At 36.2% G+C, this 17,389-nt stretch overlaps 2 protein-coding genes across 2 annotated transcripts in view; both read left to right on the top strand.

The window, feature by feature from the left end:
- Positions 1 to 13,094, top strand: part of pld1a (phospholipase D1a) — a 45,389-nt gene extending 32,295 nt beyond the window's left edge. The window contains exons 15-26 of the mRNA XM_059353118.1: positions 1,039 to 1,252; positions 1,425 to 1,553; positions 1,965 to 2,083; positions 3,593 to 3,706; positions 4,576 to 4,686; positions 4,824 to 4,912; positions 5,416 to 5,529; positions 5,701 to 5,750; positions 5,908 to 6,042; positions 6,872 to 7,025; positions 7,785 to 7,902; positions 10,324 to 13,094. Coding sequence (XP_059209101.1) covers positions 1,039 to 1,252; positions 1,425 to 1,553; positions 1,965 to 2,083; positions 3,593 to 3,706; positions 4,576 to 4,686; positions 4,824 to 4,912; positions 5,416 to 5,529; positions 5,701 to 5,750; positions 5,908 to 6,042; positions 6,872 to 7,025; positions 7,785 to 7,902; positions 10,324 to 10,548 — 1,572 coding nt within the window. The 3' untranslated portion in view covers positions 10,549 to 13,094. The remainder of the gene's footprint in view (positions 1 to 1,038; positions 1,253 to 1,424; positions 1,554 to 1,964; positions 2,084 to 3,592; positions 3,707 to 4,575; positions 4,687 to 4,823; positions 4,913 to 5,415; positions 5,530 to 5,700; positions 5,751 to 5,907; positions 6,043 to 6,871; positions 7,026 to 7,784; positions 7,903 to 10,323) is intronic.
- A 3,904-nt stretch (positions 13,095 to 16,998) lies between these two features.
- Positions 16,999 to 17,389, top strand: part of tnika (TRAF2 and NCK interacting kinase a) — a 71,204-nt gene continuing 70,813 nt past the window's right edge. The window contains exon 1 of the mRNA XM_059354058.1: positions 16,999 to 17,381. Within this exon, the coding sequence (XP_059210041.1) occupies positions 17,325 to 17,381 (57 nt within the window). The 5' untranslated portion in view covers positions 16,999 to 17,324. The remainder of the gene's footprint in view (positions 17,382 to 17,389) is intronic.

The raw sequence follows: 17,389 nt of genomic DNA, 5'->3' as shown, positions 1-17,389 counted from the left end.
ACATACAGGTGCATCTCAATAAATTAGAATATGATGGAAAAGTCCATTTCCAGTAGTTCAAGTCAAATATCCCCAACCAAGTATTGAGTCATATAAATGGACATACTTTTCAGAGGCCAACATTTCCATATTAAATATACTTTTTATAATTGGTCTTTTTAGCATTATAAAAAAAAATGGAAACACTGAATTTTAGGTCTTCATTAAATGTAAGCCATAATCATTATAATTAGAAGAAATTAAATAAATTAAGACATGAAATGTTTCATTCTGTGTGTAATGGATCTATATTATAAAGTTATTTCCACTTTTTGAATTGAATTACTGACATAACTGACAAACTGTTCTATGATATTCTAATTGATTGAGATGTACCTGTATATAGCAAGCATATTTTAACAGTGCAAGCTATCAGAAAAACCTCTTCTTTTTCATCACACACATACAATAAGTACACACACACACACACACACACGCACACACACACTTGTGCAAAACTACACAAAAAAATGCCAACCAACCACTTTCCAACTTTGTGCACAAGACATTCAAAAATAATGACTATTTTCACATTTTAAAAAATGTTAATATTATAATACTTCTTATTGATAGGTCAAGGTGTTTTGGGAGCCACACAAAAAGTTTGTAAAATTGTTGAAATTGTTGATCAGTTTCTTATGAAGACTCAAACAGATTCTCACATGGATAGAATTGCAAATATAGATACACATGCAAAAAAACCCACCAAACTCTTAATTGTATTTTAATCTGTCCTTATTTATCTTTTTGACCTTCCCTTCCTTGTCAATATAAATATAAATAAAGATTATGGATTTAAAATGTCAGTATGAAAAAATGCAGTTCTACACCACCACAAACTACAGCTTCCAAAATGATTGAATTGAATCAGTTGAAACACCTCTTTTAAAACAGTATCACTCAAAAATGAACATCACAGGATTTTTAGACTGCATTAATTAAACAAGGTGTAGGGAACAAACTAACAACTGAGTGCACATCCCCTGTTGTTTTTCCCAGGCTGGCTCCACCACAACTCCGTCCAGTAAGGGTGTGTCCTTCATCGATAGCGCTCCCAAGACCAACGGACAGGGGACTCCTCCCGGTGATCCGGCAGACTTGCCCAAACTCAAGGGGATTGGACGCAACAGGAAGGCTCGCTTCAGTCTGTACAAACACCTGCACAAACACACCCTGCAGCACGCAGACAGCGTCAGCAGTGTCGACAGCTCAGGTGTGTTTCAGTGAGAACAAAGAGAAAATGTGTAAGAATGGGAATGTTGGAAGATGGATTAGGATAATGGGAGGCACTTTGTAAAGAACTTTGCCATAAAAGGTTCATATAATGTGTATTTTAGTCCATTTACCACCAAGTGTTCTTTCTGTATATTTGTGCTTGTGTTCAGGGAGTGGTTCAGTACGAAGCCTCAAGACAGGTGTTGGAGAGTTACAGGGAAACACACGCTTCTGGCATGGAAAAGACTACTGCAACTTTGTCTACAAGGACTGGATCCAGTTGGAGAAACCTTTTGATGGTCTGTCTGACACACACACACACACACACACACACACACACACACACAAGCATAAACTTTGACACACACTGTCTGAAAGGTTTCCATAATTGCTAAGTCTAAAACTATACAAAGGCCTTCTTAATATTAATCTTAGACTCATGATTTTTCCTGTCATACCAGTTCAATGGAAACTTATAGTCATATGGAAAACTAATATGGAGTGGAACTGAGTACCACAAACACTTATTTGTCCCATTTTTTTCTCTCCCTCTCTGCATCAAACTCTCTGACCCCGCTGTGCTCTTTTCTCCCATCTTTCTTGCCTCCTATCTGTCCCCTGGCTTTTTTATCCTGCTTTACTGCATCTTCTCTCTATCTCCTGCTGTCACATTTTTCCCCTTTACACTGGGTTGCTTTGGCTCTGTGCAGACTTCATTGACAGATACACCACTCCCAGAATGCCTTGGCATGACATCGCCTCGGTGGTTCATGGCAGAGCTGCGCGGGATGTGGCCAGACACTTCATTCAGCGCTGGAACTTCACTAAGGTACTGTAACATACGCACGCACACACACAAACAATGTGCAATTACAAACACACACAAATGTAGAACGGGATCAAAATTAAAGATACTATGTGTAACTTTTAGAAAAACCTTATTATTGATGACATCAGTGGCTGTTAAGTGAACTGCAGTCACCATTCTGTTGCTTGTGCTTGTGCACATGCTAACAATCAGTAGGCGTCCTTTGCATCGGCTAAAACAGTAACATGACATATACAAGACTGAACGTGATTGACCACATCATGAAGATAGAATACTGAAAATAATTGCATTTTCCAAATTACTCAACCAGCAAGAGCAATAAACACCAGATCCATGCCGTGTAGCTAAGATACAGTGAGCTGGATAACCTTGGCTTAGGTAACCGTTAGCTAGGTGAACAGCCCTATCTTACATCGCTCTCTGCTAGTGGAAAGCAATGGTTAATTTTACATCTTTGCATTGTTACATCATTATATTGCTAAAATTAGCACCATTTGTGTATCTTAAGGTTGGCCAGCTATCTAGCTACAAATCTGGCATTGTTTGCTACAAATGTTTGCTGATAAGTTATTTGCTAATGACACACTAGCCAATGTACCAGCAAGCAATCTGTTCGTTTTAGCAAGAAAGCAAATGTTAGCAAATACAACATCCCATTATTTTTCTTGTTTGGACTCTGTTGAGGTGGGTGCATGTCATTTGTTGAAATTGGTGGACTGTATTTCTAGGCTAATGTTAGCTAGTGCTGCACGCTGGTGGTGCTGCAGTGAAGCCGATGAGAGACAAGCGAACAGAAATGTCACTTTCTTTGGTTTTTCCCCAGAATTGGATTTTCTTTGACATAGAATGCAGTCCACACTATCCACACTGTGTAAAATTTAAATAAAACAAAATGAATCAAATTCAGAATGAGTATATATTTGCAATAAACAAAAGTTTTCCATCTTGAGTATTATATCTCTTGTCTTTGTACTGTATTTAATTGAATGTAGGTTGCGAAGGTTTTTCAAATCATCGTTTTTATTAAATCTTTCAAAGAATCCCAACTCTTTTGGAATCAGGGTTGTAGATAATAATACATATAAAGTCTTACACATAGTATCTTTAAAGCTAAACTCCTTTGAGTAGAATTTTATAATCTGAAGTTGCTCTATTGGCAAAATGTATCCCCTTTTCATACTGATTGAAGCTTATTAATTTCATTGTTGATTTTAAATATGTCTAATGCAAATTCATAGTTGTATTCATAGCAAGTAGTAGCTACGTAACTATTCTAATTTCACTGGGGGAAAATCATGATTTGTTTACTTAAAAAAATAAAACTGAGCAATAAACACTAACCTGGCGAAATCTTAGGAAATGACTGGATGGAACAGTGGAAAAATACCTTAATCCTCTCACTTATTCTTTCCATGGCATCAGCCTTTTTCTCCTGTGTTCCTGTTTTTCATTTTCCAACCCTATATTTACCCTCTCTCTGTGCAAAATCTCCAACCATTTTCTTTACAGATCATGAAGCCAAAATATCGCTCTCTTTCTTATCCATTCCTGCTGCCGAAGTCTCACTCCAGTGCCAGTGAGCTCAAATACCAAGTTCCTGACTGTGTCAATGCCAAAGTGCAGGTAAGAGGACTGAAATAGTACCATTTTTACTTTTAACTGCACTCATAAACAACACATGCTGTGGAAAAAGTTTTTTTTTCTTTCTGTATAATTATACAAAATGAGAAAGTGGGGCAAAAACCAACCATTCACCAAACCTATAAAGAACCACTGGTTGAAAATTACAGAGAAAACATAAGAACATGCACAGTGTAAACTCCCACTATCCCACACTGTTTCTACATCCCAGTCTGCAAGTACTGTTGGAGAAAGATAAAAGAGTGAGCGTTAAAAAAACCAAATGTTATATAACTATAAAGGTTTGCACTCTCGATTGACACTTTTTAGCTGAAAGGAACCGGCCTTTGACTGAATTGCTCGGCTAAAATAAGAAGTGCATGAAGATCCCATCACAACTCCATCATGTTTAGTTTGAAGCGAAACTGTTCTTCCGTTTTCAACTGATATTTCTGTGAAAAATATACCACATTAGTGTACTTTTCTATATTATATATGTCATATACCACTTATATATATTTAAATATGTATTCATTGATGTTCATACTACTACATGCAACAACCTATATAACCTATTTTACCTGCTAAAATATATTTTCTCCAATGTGCAATATATTTAAAAATGCAAAGTACATTCAGGAAAGAAACAAAGACAAAAAAGATATATTAATAATAAATACCAAATAGCAAAGATGTATGCATATAATGTGTAGAAAATGTATGTATATGTCTTATTTTTTATATTCTTTATGTGTCTGTCTTCTATATCTCTGTTATCTCTTATCTTATCTTATCTTATCTTATCTTATCTTATCTTATCTTATCTTATCTTATCTTATCTTATCTTATCTTATCTTATTTTATCTTACAAGGTGTTGCGGTCAGCAGCAGATTGGTCAGCCGGCATAAAGTACCACGAGGAGTCCATCCATAATGCCTACATCCAGGTCATCGCTAAAAGCAAACATTACATTTACATCGAGGTAAACCAGCAGTGAGACCAGGATGTAACCATTCCATTAAGCACTTTGTTAATCTAGCACCTTACGAACAAAAAAAAGCCTGAACCGACTTGTCTCTTTTTGTGTTTGTGTGGGTCCTTTCTCTCCTCTCCTATCAGAACCAGTTCTTCATCAGCTGTGCCGACAACAAGATGGTCTACAACAAGATCGGGGACGCCATCATTGAAAGGATCCTCAGAGCGCACAAGTACTTTGTTTTTTTTCCTAAGTTTCTATCCTCTCTTCTTCTACTGCTGATTCTCACATTTGAACTAGGGCTGGGCAATATATCTATATATTTTTAAATGTGATATGGAAATTAGACCATTTCGCATATATCGATATAGTTCAATTTTTTTTTCTTTCTTTATATGTAAATGTATATAATTTTTTATATTTAATATTTAAGATATATTTTTTATTTAAATGTGCACTTTATGGAGCTTTGATTTTAAAAAAGGTACTCCTGTTGTTATACAGTATTTATGTTCACTTGAATAAACGGTTTCAATAAAACTACTTGTGACATGTCATCTTTGGTTTTGACTTTGACTGAACATTTGGTCTCACTTTGCAATAAAAATATCAGGATGTATATGGTATATCGATATTCAGCCTAAATATATCGACTTTTGGTCCATATCGCCCAGCCCTAATTTGAACCCTGGTAATCTGTTTCTTTATGTAACTGATTTGTGTTTTTTCTCACAGGGAGGGTAAGAAGTACCGTGTGTATGTGGTCACCCCCCTCCTTCCTGGCTTTGAGGGTGACATCACCACAGGAGGAGGGAACGCCCTTCAGGCTGTCATGCACTTCAACTACAGGTGGGTCACATGACACTTCAATAAATCAGAGTTTTACATCGAAAGAGGAAGAGTGAAGGGAAATGAGAAAGAAGATGTGTCATTAAACTTCTCCTGTGTTAGATTTCATTTGAGTCTAGGATGTTCTTATACACTATTTATATACTTTTTGATGATCTCCTGCCTCCTCAGAACTATGATCAGAGGAGATTACTCCATCATCTCACAGCTGAAAAAGGAGAGTAAGTACCAAAATACATCACAAAGTTGAATGTTTTGAAACCCAATGTTAACCTATGTTAAGGTTAGAGTTGGAAATATCTCATAATTGTCTCCTCTCCTCTCCTCTCCTCTCCTCTCCTCTCCTCTCCTCTCCTCTCCTCTCCTCTCCTCTCCTAGTGGACGAACAGTGGATGAACTACATTTCCTTCGCTGGCCTGCGGACTCACACTGAGCTGGAGGGACGGCTGGTCACGGAGCTCATCTACGTCCACAGCAAGATGCTCATCGCTGACGACAACACAGTCATCATCGGTCAGTCTCTCATTTCTTCTCTCACTTTCTGTTGTTTCTGTTGTCACCAACTACTATTTGAGGCATCTAGCCTCTCTGCTTTGACACCATTGAGACGTGATGAATTTACAAAAAAAAATCTGGCTTGATTCCTGTAGTTTCCACCAAGTGTGCAGCTAACAAATGTGCATATAAATACTGGTAAATTTATGCATGTGTTGACTGCTGCAACATAGCTCTCCTGCGCCCTCTGCTGGCTAAGAAGGTGCAGCTCACACTCTTAAAGTCTAAACAACAATGGACAATCAAACGGCTGCAAATCTTTCATATATTCTCTCCTCTTTACTGTAACATTTCTCTCTAAATTTATCTTCACTGGTAGTTACACAGATAATAATAAGTTAAATAACGGCATATTGCCAGGCAGAAATGTCATACATATTTTGTTTATATTAAAGGTGAAGCAATTAAGAGGGGGGTGGATATATATATATATATATATATATATGTGTGTGTGTGTGTGTGTATGTAGATATATGTATATTATTATCATTACGTGCATATTGGTTTTTAATTATTGTTTTCTGGGTTGTTGTTTTGTTTTGTTTTTGTTATTGTATGTATATTAGTCTTAATCATCCATTGTTTTATGGAATAAGATAAGATATACTTTATTCATCCCAGCAGAGAAATTTAGTAATAAGTAAAAATTAAAACTTCCCAAAAAAATAGGGCATGTTGGTTTTTAGATCCATAAAATGACTTTAGCATGATTAAGGTGAATGCCACCAGTAAGTCAGTTAAATGAATAGATGCGGTTTCCATTCTTGGGTTTATGTGTTTATTTCAGGTTCTGCTAACATCAACGACAGAAGCATGCTGGGTAAACGTGACAGCGAGGTGGCGGTGATTATCGAGGACTTTGAAACAGTCCCTGCAGTCATGGATGGACAGGAGTATGAGGCTGGACCCTACGCCCTTCAGCTCCGCCTCGAATGCTTCAGGTGTGTGTGAATGAGAAAGTTAGAGATTTTTGTGTTTAAGGAGCACATTTTGATTGAGTGAATTTATGCTGCATTTTTTTTGGATACTTATTGCTTTAATAGATTTATCTTGGCTGAGTGGCTTTTCAAATAAAGTCAAAAGTCCACACTGCAAAAAAAGAAAAGTTGGGTGAACTCAAAATTTCAAGGCAACAAACTTTACAACAACTTTTAAACAATTTTAAGTTGGACAATTAAACTAAATATTTTAAGTTTTGTTTTTGAGTTTGCTCAACTCTGAATTCAGATTTTTGTCAACTCAACTGTAAGTTGTACTAACTTATAATTTTACATTGTAATAACTTTTAATCCTTACTTCTGCTAACTTCTGCAATTTGAATTGGCACGATTGTAACGCCGCTATGAAATGTCGGCTAATGTTGCGACCACAATTTTGAGTTAGCATTGATACGCTAATGGCTACTCTTGTAGCTGTAACAAGCAGCGCCGCTAGCATCAGTTAGCCGCTAGCATCAGTTAGCCGCTAGCTTTCCTAGCTTTCCGCATTTCACAACAAAGAAATAAGAGTTAGCAGAATTATTGTCCCTTGTTGTGAACCCCAACTTAAAGATATGAGTCACAACAACTCACAAACTTGTTTCCTTTGTTGTGCTAACTTACATAATTGCCCTAAATGTCAATAATTTATATTTCCAAGTTTGTAAATAAGTTTCTAAATAAATGTCCGGTATTTCTCATTTATCGTCTTTTTCTGGACAGGACTATCCTTGGAGGTCACACTGACACCAGCATTGACCTGTCTGACCCCATCAGTGATCGCTTCTATAAGGAGGTGTGGATGACCACAGCTGGCCGCAACGCCACCATCTATGAGAAGGTACGAGTGGACACGATGGTTGAGGGGAGGAAGGAAGTCAGCAGGCTGAGAAATTAGCACATGTGCCAGATGGTGTATGATACTGTAACTTAGACATCATTCGCAGACGTAAGAAAATATATATTCAAGTCAGTGGGTAGACAGAATAGTTTATAATTCTTTTATTTAATTTTCTTTAACTTTTTTATGAACTGAGTGACTTGTTGAATCCTATTCTGTACAGTCAACATTTTATAACATGGCATTTTTATTATTTTTAAGGAAGTTAAGAAGAGTAAAATATTCTGCGTAATGCTACACTTGCACATATTTTGCATTTCTGGCAAAAACTGCACATATTGCATTTGCGATTGTGAGTTTGGGAATTTTTATTTGACCTTTTTTACTTTCTTTATGGCCAAGTTAAAGAGTCTCTCCCTGATTTTAACATCTTTGAGGCCCTTGACTTACAGAGTGGAGGAGAGATAATTGTCAAATAATGAATTTAATAATTTTGGTCAAAATATCAAACCATTAGTTGTGAAATATAGCCTGTGCTTTCATTCCCCTTTTTTTCCATGTGCTTTTATCAGGTGGTGGAAAAAGTATTAAGATCTCTTAATTTAGTAAAAGTATTAATACCACACTGTGAAATTACTCCACTACAGTAAAAGTCCTGCATTCAAAACTTATATACTTATATATTCCAATATATTATTAGATAGTTTGTATTCATGCATTTATGTAAGCAGTATTTTAATTTCCTCAAGATAGGGTTCATTTTAACTATGTAATATAGGCTTACTGTTATGAGGTTTAGAATAGCTAATCACTTTAGCTTTATCATGTTTTTATGGTAAATTTCAACTGGAAAAGTAACTAAAACTTGTCAGCTAAATGTAGTGTAATAAAAAGTACAATATTTGCCTCATAAATGTAGTGGAGTAGAAGTATAAAGTATTACACATTACATTACATTAAATGGAAATATTCAAGTTAAGTTCAAGTACCTCAAAACTGTACTTAAGTACAGTACTTGAGTAAATGTACTTAGTTACATTCCACCACTAGATTTATGAACCACATTAAGACCTTGTTAATGTCTCTGTGTAAATTGAATATGCCAGGCTGAACACCTTTGTGCTAGTCCATATTTTATTTTCGCTAGTAACCCTGTGTTTTAATGTCACAACACTATGAATTGTTGGTAATAGCCGTAGGCAAAGTCTGCAGACCTGTGGAGTTGCAGGAAGTTTGCAGAAAGCAGTCAAAATGTTTGTGAGAAAGCCCTCAAGCACTTCAAGATTTGACAGAGGGAGATCTAAACCCGTCACAGACTTACCAGAATTTGCCTCAAAGTCTGTGAGTCTGTGTGGACATTGGATTCGGGCCATGGATTTATTCTTTGTTTGTGGTCATTTTGGGCCATGTCAGACTCATTTTGTCACCCGCAAAGTCATTGTGATTTGTCCTCAGGGAATCTTGAATATCATGGCAGCTCATCCAAGAGTTGATGAGATAATTCACCATCAACCACAACGGCCCAGCTAACATTGTCATCCCAAGAGCAGCTAAAAACTAGCGCTTCATTTAAAGACCGCAGTATGTTATCAGTACAGGTGCACCTCAATAAATTACAATATCAGAAAGTGGAAATAACATATTATATCGATCCATTACACACAGAATGAAACATTTCATGTCTCAAAAAAAGTAATATTACAAAAGACCAATTTCAAAAAGTATGTTTAATATGGAAATGTTGGCCCCTGAAAAGTATGTCCATCTACACTACAGGCCAAAAGTTTAGAAGCAACATCAAATTTGTACAAAAAAAGATCATCATTGCTATACTTTGCGACAAAATAAACATGATTATTACATAAAGAGTTGCTTAGTAGAACACATTTTTATAAATTATCAGGTCTTCTGATAGGAAGAGTATAGGTCTTTTATTGCTTAGACTTTGTGTATCCTTCTTTCCTTAATGTATAAATCTGTACTCTTGTTTCTTTTGTCAGAGATATGAACACAGTTGAGATTTATTGAGGTTTTTGTATCCAATCTCTAAAAAGCCAAAGAGCTAAAGTGAGAAATGCAAACTGTGATTTGTTTTTTACTTTTGCACTGAAGTTGTGACTCTTCCAAATCTTCTCAACCCTAAAACTTATTTTCTTTAGTTAACATTCATTCAGCAATGGTCTGGTTACATTAACGTATACCTAAAGGTAAATTGAGCAAAATTGAAAGTAAAGTCTGATCATGTAGTAAATGCGTGCAAAAATCGAAATAATCCATTCTGGTTTTTAAGAAGGCCATTGTGAACAGAAAATTTAAGTGTAATTAATTATGTGTATATACAGTAAATACTTGGTTGGGGCTATTTGACTTGAATATTTTAATTTATTGAGATGCACCTGTACATATGTGTCTTCTCTGCAGGTATTCCGTTGCCTTCCTTCGTCCCTGGTGAGGAACATGTCTGAGCTGGAGCAGTACCAATCCAAACCGGGTTTGGCCCAGACCGACGTGGGCCGCGCTAATGAGGAGCTGCGCAAAATCCGAGGCTTCCTGGTCCAGTTTCCTCTGGATTTCCTGTCTGAGCAGAACCTTATGCCCTCTGTTGGAACAAAGGAGGCCATGGTGCCAACTGAGATCTGGACGTAAAGGATGTGCCAGCCACTTACACTTTGGAATTGTTTCTTGAGCATTTTGAAGGAAATATCTGGATTGCGTTGTCTCAAATGTGTAATATTGGATTTTCAAGAGATCACCTTTAAATCCAGAGATAAGAGTCTCGTCTGGATTATTTTGACTGCTGGGTCTTGACAAAACTCTCAAATCTGTTCCTACTGGCAAACACAAAACAGTAGTTACAGCTTATTACGGTAAAGATGAATTTTTTTGGATGTATGAAGAACAAAGACATGGCACTTGAGGACAACATTTATGACTGCGTTCAAGCTGTGGAGATGAAAAACAGGCACATGAACTTTGGTTTTTGGGAATCAACTCAACTCTGCACACTTCAACCCTTTGGACTGTTGAGAAACAAGACAGCGAGGAGTTCTAAGGAAGCAGGGTGAGGCGGCAGTAAAGTTTTTGACAATGACGCTAACAAATATTCAGCTGTTAGTTAAAAATGATCTGAAAATACACAGAGATGGCGAGGCATTTGATTCACTGAGTCGTGGTGTATGCTCATAAGGTGCGTTAGTGCTATGTGCGATGTTTATCAGCTCACTGAGGACTCTTGATGTAGCTGCTTTAGATTTTAAGACCATCAGATGCAACTTAAGGATCATTTCTGTAAAACAAATCCAAAACTTGTGATCGTTCTTTACTGTGCAGTTCATGTGCAGAGACAATTTTACAAGTTCAACAGTGGTGCATGATTTAACTAACTGCTCAAATCTTGTTATTGCTAGAATGCATGTACCAATCACATCTCTGAAAAAAGCATCAGAAGCGTTATATTTCCTTTCAAAGGTTTTTGTGGCGGATCATTTTAGGACACGAGGACTGAACTTTACTGATGAAATCAAAGTTTATCTGACCCAGACACAGAAGTTAATTCAACCCATTATTCTGTGTTCGGATGGGTGAGGAAAAAATTATTGCAGCTGAGGGTGTATGATCAAAATCTACAGTGTAGAACGGTTATGAATGGATGAGACAATCGGCCCCTTTAGATTCAAAGGAGTCATTTCCTCTTTGCTCAGCAGATGGTGCTAGCTTCTTAAAAATACAGTTTGTGTACAGCACTCCAATATGGGCCACTTACTTCTCCCGTTTATTATTTCTATTAAGTGCAGGAAAACAGTCTGTGAAACAATTTTAACAATGGGGAAAAAACAATATTTTCCACAAAGCATGCAACTGACGGTCATATGAAGATACACTTTGAATTGCTTGTTATGTGTCCAGTTTCCTGGCAGTTCCACAGGTTTTCTTGGTGAAGCTTTATACTCAGAGTGAAGAATAAAATCTACTTTTTTGTAGGGATGCACCAGTACCAGTACTGACTCAAACAGCTGGATCGAGTATTGGTGAAATTGGGCAGATTTAATCTTTGAAAATATATCAATTTTGACCAATTTGTTGCTTAATTTAAAATGTTTACACTTAAAAATAATAAAAAAGTGATTGGAATGATTTTTTTCCAATCATAAATAATTTGTATTCTATATATTTGTTATATTATAGCAATGTTTAAGTGAAGCTCAATGTTGCTTGGCATTTACTGTACATAAAACAATGATCCCAGTCACTTCCACACAGTGAGGTAAACAACTTATTCATTAAAAAAATGGTCGGTATTTGGCCGAGATATCGATATAAGGACTGAAAAAGTCGAACTGATGCATCCCTACTTTTTTTGTAATGTAAATCAGCTTGTATCTGTCAGGAGGAAACTAAGTTTTTCTAAGCATTCTTCTAGTATATAAGCAACAGTTTTGGGCATAATTTGTATTGGTGAATGTATGGACTCGATACCTAATTTTCATTTATAATATTTGTCACAGTATCTTGTTTGCTCACCACTCTCCTCCTAAATGTGAAGTTAAAGAACCATGTTTCTAGAATCCAGCTGTGCTCAGTTGTTGCTACCAACATAAAACACACAAGCAAGTCAAAGCAAGTAATTGGTTAATCATTTTTAATAAGATAATGAAACCATAAAAGCTGTAAGAGAATTCCTGGAAATCAATTACTTTTGGATCACGTCCTCCATATTCTCACAAAAAGGCCACATGCCCTTTGACACACACACACACACACACACACACCATGTGAGCGTGGGCTTTTATTTAATGGGACCAGGAATATGATTAATTTCAGGTGAAGTGATGATTAATGTCACATTTCTGTCTGCAAAGACAGTTTCGTTTTCAGTTTGCCAGATTTTGATGTCACTGTATTGTTTACCTTGCTGTATTTGTCATTGCATTATCTATGGAATATGAATCATTTAACATTTTTTTTAACTTGTATTTTTTTTCAATGAATGGCATGGTTGTATGGACTTCTTTCTTTAACATAACCGTGATGCATCTCTCTTATCAACTATCTGTAACTTGGACTTCCACTGTTTATGTACAATATATTTTTTGTACAGTTTAAAGTGTTTCCAATTTATTTTCTGTCTGTTCATTTAACACAGTGTAACACATCATTTAAATGGCTAACAAATAAAATCTATTTATTAATTATCTTTAAAGTTTTTTGTTTCTTTAAGTTGCAAATTGAGAACCAAGTTCATTCTTTTTTTCCCTCTATTCAATATTTTCATTCTAGTTGATGGAAGATTTTTTTTTATTTTAGGTGTTGGAAATGTCCTTCTGTTATTTTTACAACTTCATTGTAATCAATGCAAAAGTCTCAGAGCTATGATTATGTCAAATCTTGCTGTAGGTTCTCTCAAATGCATCAGCAGTTTAAAAGCACATAAACACTTTACTGGCTAGTGCGATAATGTGATAGTATAACACACCCTCTGGTTTAATGAACCGAGTATGATAATATAAAACTAATGGGAAATTCTTATTGCGTTTTGCTGCTGAAATTGCAGAGTACACATTGGGCAAACAAGCACAGAGCTGCTGATTCCCTAGAAATCCACTTTCAATGTGTCACAAAGAGCAGAGGTGTAGGTAATCTAGACATGACCCCAAAGCTGTCGCTACATGCTTGAACGTCTGTGAGAAATTTATGAGACACACAAGTGAACATAATTGAGTATTGACTCTAATCCAATGTGTTTTTTTTATTTGCTTGACTGACTGGATTTGCTCAGCACCTTGGAGACAAATTCCATTTCTTGGAGACAAAACAACTTTTGATTTTTCTCCTCCCTTCTTTGGAAACAGGATCATAAAACAGACACCTTAACTAATTGTTTTTGACATGTCTTTGGCAAGCAGTTTAACATTGCCCAACACCAATCACTTCCTTTCGGAGCAGGTGGCAAATCAAAGGCCGGTCGGCACGTATTTCATTGGAAATAGTACCATAAAAACTTATATTTGTTGGCCTTACTGCGGCCAGGAGACAGCTATATGGTGGCATATATGGTTGATAAAAATTCACTTGGAGTTGTCCCTTGTTTGTGTGATTGTAATTAAGAGTTCACGGTTGGCTTTTGGGTGTCCACACCAAAACAACTGAAGGAGTGGATCTAACTATGTGACCTGGTTTGCTTCAGTTCACAGGCATTTCGGTGCCCTGGGTTTATAGGTGGAGTCATTTTCGTTTTTGCCTTTGGTGGCTTGCTGTAATTTTGCTCTTATTGTTTAAAATTTCTTTCTGTTGGCTTGTGTTGTATTCGTTATTACTGTACATTTTCTTTTCCCAAACTTTTCAATAAATAAACATTTGCTTAAAAAAAAAAAAAGGTATGTAAATCTCTTTAGAATTTCTGAGCCTTTTTTCTATCGGTCACTCCTACTGCCACACAGCCTCTGTGCTAATTATTATGAACATTCGTTAAGCTGTCCTTTGGCTTATGAGTCCAATTGGACAGGATAATTACAGCGTAACATACCTGCATAAGTGCTTAGTTTTAATACATTGTTCTTCCTTACCTTGGAAATACGTTGATTGATTTACAGGTCTTGGCAAACAGTTTTATAGTTGGCAGTGCTAGCCACAACACATTCTTTGATCAGGTGTTTTATATAACTCAATACTTAATAAGAATTGTATGTCATTGTTTCCACTCACAAAGAAATGCTTCTCAGCGTGTGCAAACAGCTTTGATCTGTGTCTTGTGAGTCTCCCAACTTTAGAAAAGAGCAATATTAAATTGCTGGAGGCCTAAAAGACTTGGCTTGTGAGTCCAATTGGTCTACAAAATCTGTTCCTGCTGCTTTCTTTTTGCAAGGTAAATTCTTACGAACACATGATTAACAGGTGTAACATACCCGCAGAGCTGCTTAGAATGAATGCATTGTTCTTCCTTACCTTGGAAATACAATTTCCTTGTTACAAATTATATGTTGACAACTCTTGGCAAGCAGTTTTAGATTTACCTCATTCATCCATCAGGTGTTAAATTATATAACACTTCTGGTACCTGCATAGGATATGAAACAATTTCTCAGCGTGTGCAAACAGTTTTATAATGTTCTATGTGGCTCTGAAGGCAGTTTCCTAAAGCACATAACTGCGTAAAAAGAAAATATGCAAATTAAGTAACTCATATTTCTACTTAAGTAAAGCAGTATAATATAATATAAATGAATATAATGTATAATTAATGTATTAATTTAATCCTTATTTTAACACTTTACTGCAACTAACATTCAGGCAAATTTTTGACTATTGTGGCTGACAATACTACATTTTGTTTATTATTGTCATATGACTTAGTGGCACATCATGGTCCTAATTTTAGCTTTTTTTACTTTATTTTTATATATATACTTAAATCCATTAAATAGTACGGAAGAGTACAGAAGAGGATTAGGGCCACACATGAAAAAAATATTTGAGTTTTGACTTTGGTTTAAAGTCAGAATTCTGACTTTATTCTCAGAATTTATTAACTTTATTAAAGCAACATGGTGCAATACAAGACAATACACCAACAAAACGCCATCAAGGGGTTTCAACAATAGAGACGCAAGTGTACATAAATTCAAAGTTTTTATAGCTTTAATGTTGGTAGATTTCTTAATAGACTTAATATATTGTTTGGTTTGATTTTCAAAGACAAGAAAGAGAGGTTTTTGATTAACGTAACAACATTTATGGATATGCCATTTGGCTAACTGTATCATGAGATTGATGATATAGTATTGTTTTTCTTTTGTAAAAGGAAAGTCAGTGAAACCAAACAGTATATGCTCAAAGCACAGGGACAAATGAGGTTCCATCGAAAAAGAAATCAGGTTACAAATATCTTCCCATAATTTAGTTGAGAAAGGGCAAGACCAAAATAAATGAAAAACATCTTCAGGGTGTCCTTCACAGAAAGAGCCGTTTAAGTCTTTGTCTTTCTTAAATCGTTTAAGATAAATTTTTAGATGGGTAAATTCTGTGAATTATCTCAAAAGATACTTCTTTAACCTTATTAGTGATTATATATCTAGCAGGTAAATTCCAGATCTTTTTCCATTTAAGGTTATTAATAAGGTTATTCCAATAGGTTGTTACATATGGAGTTGATATGACTTCTTTCTGAAATAAAGATTGTATATTATGGTTACTATTGCGTGTAGAGGAGAAACAAATTTGGCCGATTTCAAGTTCGGTTGGATCAAAGGGCAATAATGATGGATTTTGTATTAATGTACTTTTAAATAACATACTTACACCTAGAGGGATTGCATTTATGGCAATATTAAATTCGCCAATAGGGATTGGGATTCTATATTTTATGATAAATTATTGATATGTAAGAAATATTTCAGATTTCAGAAAGGTTTTACCTGATATCTCACTATGACATGGTGGACATGTTAAGCTTGACAACATTCAGCTACACACATAGTGTGATGAAAATGACTAAATATAAGCGTATATACTTATTTTGCAACCAGCCACTGTTTCACTCTCCATTAAAGAAAGACAAATTGATGGGAAAAGTGTCACTGAGAGCGTCAGAGGGTTTTTAAAAGGGCAGTTACCCCATAATGACAGGGTGGACTGCAATTTCAGGGACACATGTAACATGTTTGAAATGATTATGAAAATAGAATATATATGATTAAACTTACTCATTTTATCAAAAATCTTGTTGTGGACAATATAACCATGTAATTGTTATTCATCCAATGAAAAAAACAGTATAAAATGAAGGAAACACATTTTTGGAGACTTTTCATTGTACTGATATATCCGTAAATGTTTGGCCATTTATAATAAGACCTCAGAGTTTCATTATTTTTGCTCCATTTTCATGATGACTGATCAATTCTTGTGAAGACACCAAAGGCACTTTATAGTGATATTGACTCATAAAGTTAAAGTTAAAGTTTGGGAGTTCCTCCTGCCTCAGCTAACCCCGCCCAGTAACAGGCGTGGTTTGCTGAGGCAGTATAGGCAGAGTGCTCCCCCTCCCCTCTCTAGATTCACTGGCTGTCACAGCAGCAGCGGTTCCAGGACGAGCACTAGCAGTAATCCACTTTCCACGGCGCTTCACCTTCTCTCTGTTCCGTCATACATCCCGCAGACATGGACCCGGAGGTGCTCACGTCCACGGCGCTCGTGCTTCCCATCCTCGCGCTCTAGCTGTGCGCTGCCGGCTCGTGGCACGTCCCGCTACTTACCAGAAAGAGACTGTTTTTTGTGATTTTTTTTTACAATTTTTATTTTGAGACAGCACTGTGTAGCAGAGAGAGGGGACAGCGGGAGACTGAGGCGACCACACAGTCGTAACAGCAAAGGCCGTTTCAGGATATCGGGCAACTGAGAGCGGCTTTTTTTGTGTGTCCTCCATCATGGCGAGTGACTCTCCAGCTCGGAGTCTGGACGAAATCGACCTGTCCGCTTTGAGGGTAAGAGG

Source organism: Centropristis striata, chromosome 16, assembly GCF_030273125.1.
Source record: "Centropristis striata isolate RG_2023a ecotype Rhode Island chromosome 16, C.striata_1.0, whole genome shotgun sequence".
Classification (NCBI taxonomy): Eukaryota; Metazoa; Chordata; class Actinopteri; order Perciformes; family Serranidae; genus Centropristis; species Centropristis striata.
The sequence above is the reverse complement of the archived record's forward strand: the minus strand, read 5'-3'. Positions and strand labels throughout refer to the sequence as shown.